At 53.5% G+C, this 1,181-nt stretch overlaps 1 protein-coding gene across 1 annotated transcript in view; it reads right to left on the bottom strand.

Annotated features, from left to right (window-relative positions):
• Nucleotides 1-491: 491 nt before the first annotated feature.
• LOC106696733 overlaps nt 492-1,181 on the bottom strand; it is a 2,330-nt gene continuing 1,640 nt past the window's right edge. The window contains exon 2 of the mRNA XM_014453714.2: nt 492-655. Within this exon, the coding sequence (XP_014309200.1) occupies nt 648-655 (8 nt within the window). The 3' untranslated portion in view covers nt 492-647. The remainder of the gene's footprint in view (nt 656-1,181) is intronic.

The following is a 1,181-nucleotide window of genomic DNA, read 5'->3' as shown; positions in this document are numbered from 1 at the left end:
GGGTCACTGAGCTAGCACTAGCTGAGTGGGTCAGCTCTGCTCATCATGCTCACATTCCCTGCGACCAGCCATTTCCAGGGTCTATCTCTCACTGAAGGTCACACAGCCCAAGAGACCAAACTATGCCAAGGAAGCACATTTAAGGCTTCCACTCTGCTACCTCCATCTAAATTCATTGGCCAGACCAAGTCACCTGGGCAAGCTCAACATCCATGGGGCAGGGAAATATACTTGGCCCACACTGGGAGAGGCTGCAAAGCCAGGGCAAGGCAGAGAGTGAAGAATTGAGGATAATCCAATCTGCCACACATACAGACATACACAAGTAAATAAAGTCCCCGTCATCCCATCCTTGCCCCTCGTTCTTTGTAACCACAGCAGAGATACACAGAGGAACGGGAAGACGATGGCCATCTACAAGCCAAGGAGAGAGGCCTTGGAAGAACCCAACCCTTCCAACACCTGGATCTTGGACATCCAGCCTCGAGAGTGGTGAGAGAATGCATTTCTGTTATTGAAGTCCTCGGTGCAGTCCTTTGTTATCTCAGACCAAGCTGCTCCAGGTCTTCTCTAGAACATCTCATTCTCCTCAATTAGGAATACATACTGCAGTGAACATTCTTGGGCATGTGTTTGACGGTGGAAGTCTAAGGACCTGTGGGAAACCAGAAAACATGTTGGGTCCTAGATTCTGGCAGATTTGCCGTTGCACCCCCAAAGGGCGTACATAGGGAACTTTCCATGTGCCTATGTGGAGACCAGACGCTGCGGGATTTGTCTGTGCTGGGGCATTCACAGTTGCCGGACCCAGGACTTCTCTTTTCACCCCTGACCTCTCCCTCCACTCCCATCCCACCCACGGGTCATTGTCTCCATCTGCTTGGCAGGAATCACAGCCAGATGGTGGACAGCCTGGGCTCTAACCACAGCCCACAGCCTGTCTTTCCTCAAAGGTTCCCAGCAATCACTGCTCCATTTGGAGGAAGTCAGGATGAGTGGATTCCAGACCCAAAGCTCAGGAGCATGTGACCTGGCAGTGGAGCCCCCGGGGGAAGCTGTGCTGGCCGGGGCTGGGTTAGTGGCAGTTGTAAGAGTGGGGGCCCCAGCTAGGGCAGCCCCAGGCCCGGTGTGTGGTGTCGACAATGCAGGGACCCCTGTGTGAGCAATGAGGAAGCCTGCTT

The sequence above is a fragment of the Myotis lucifugus genome, unplaced genomic scaffold (genome assembly GCF_000147115.1).
Source record: "Myotis lucifugus unplaced genomic scaffold, Myoluc2.0 scaffold_27, whole genome shotgun sequence".
NCBI lineage: Eukaryota > Metazoa > Chordata > Mammalia > Chiroptera > Vespertilionidae > Myotis > Myotis lucifugus.
This window is presented reverse-complemented; position numbering and strand designations above follow the sequence as displayed.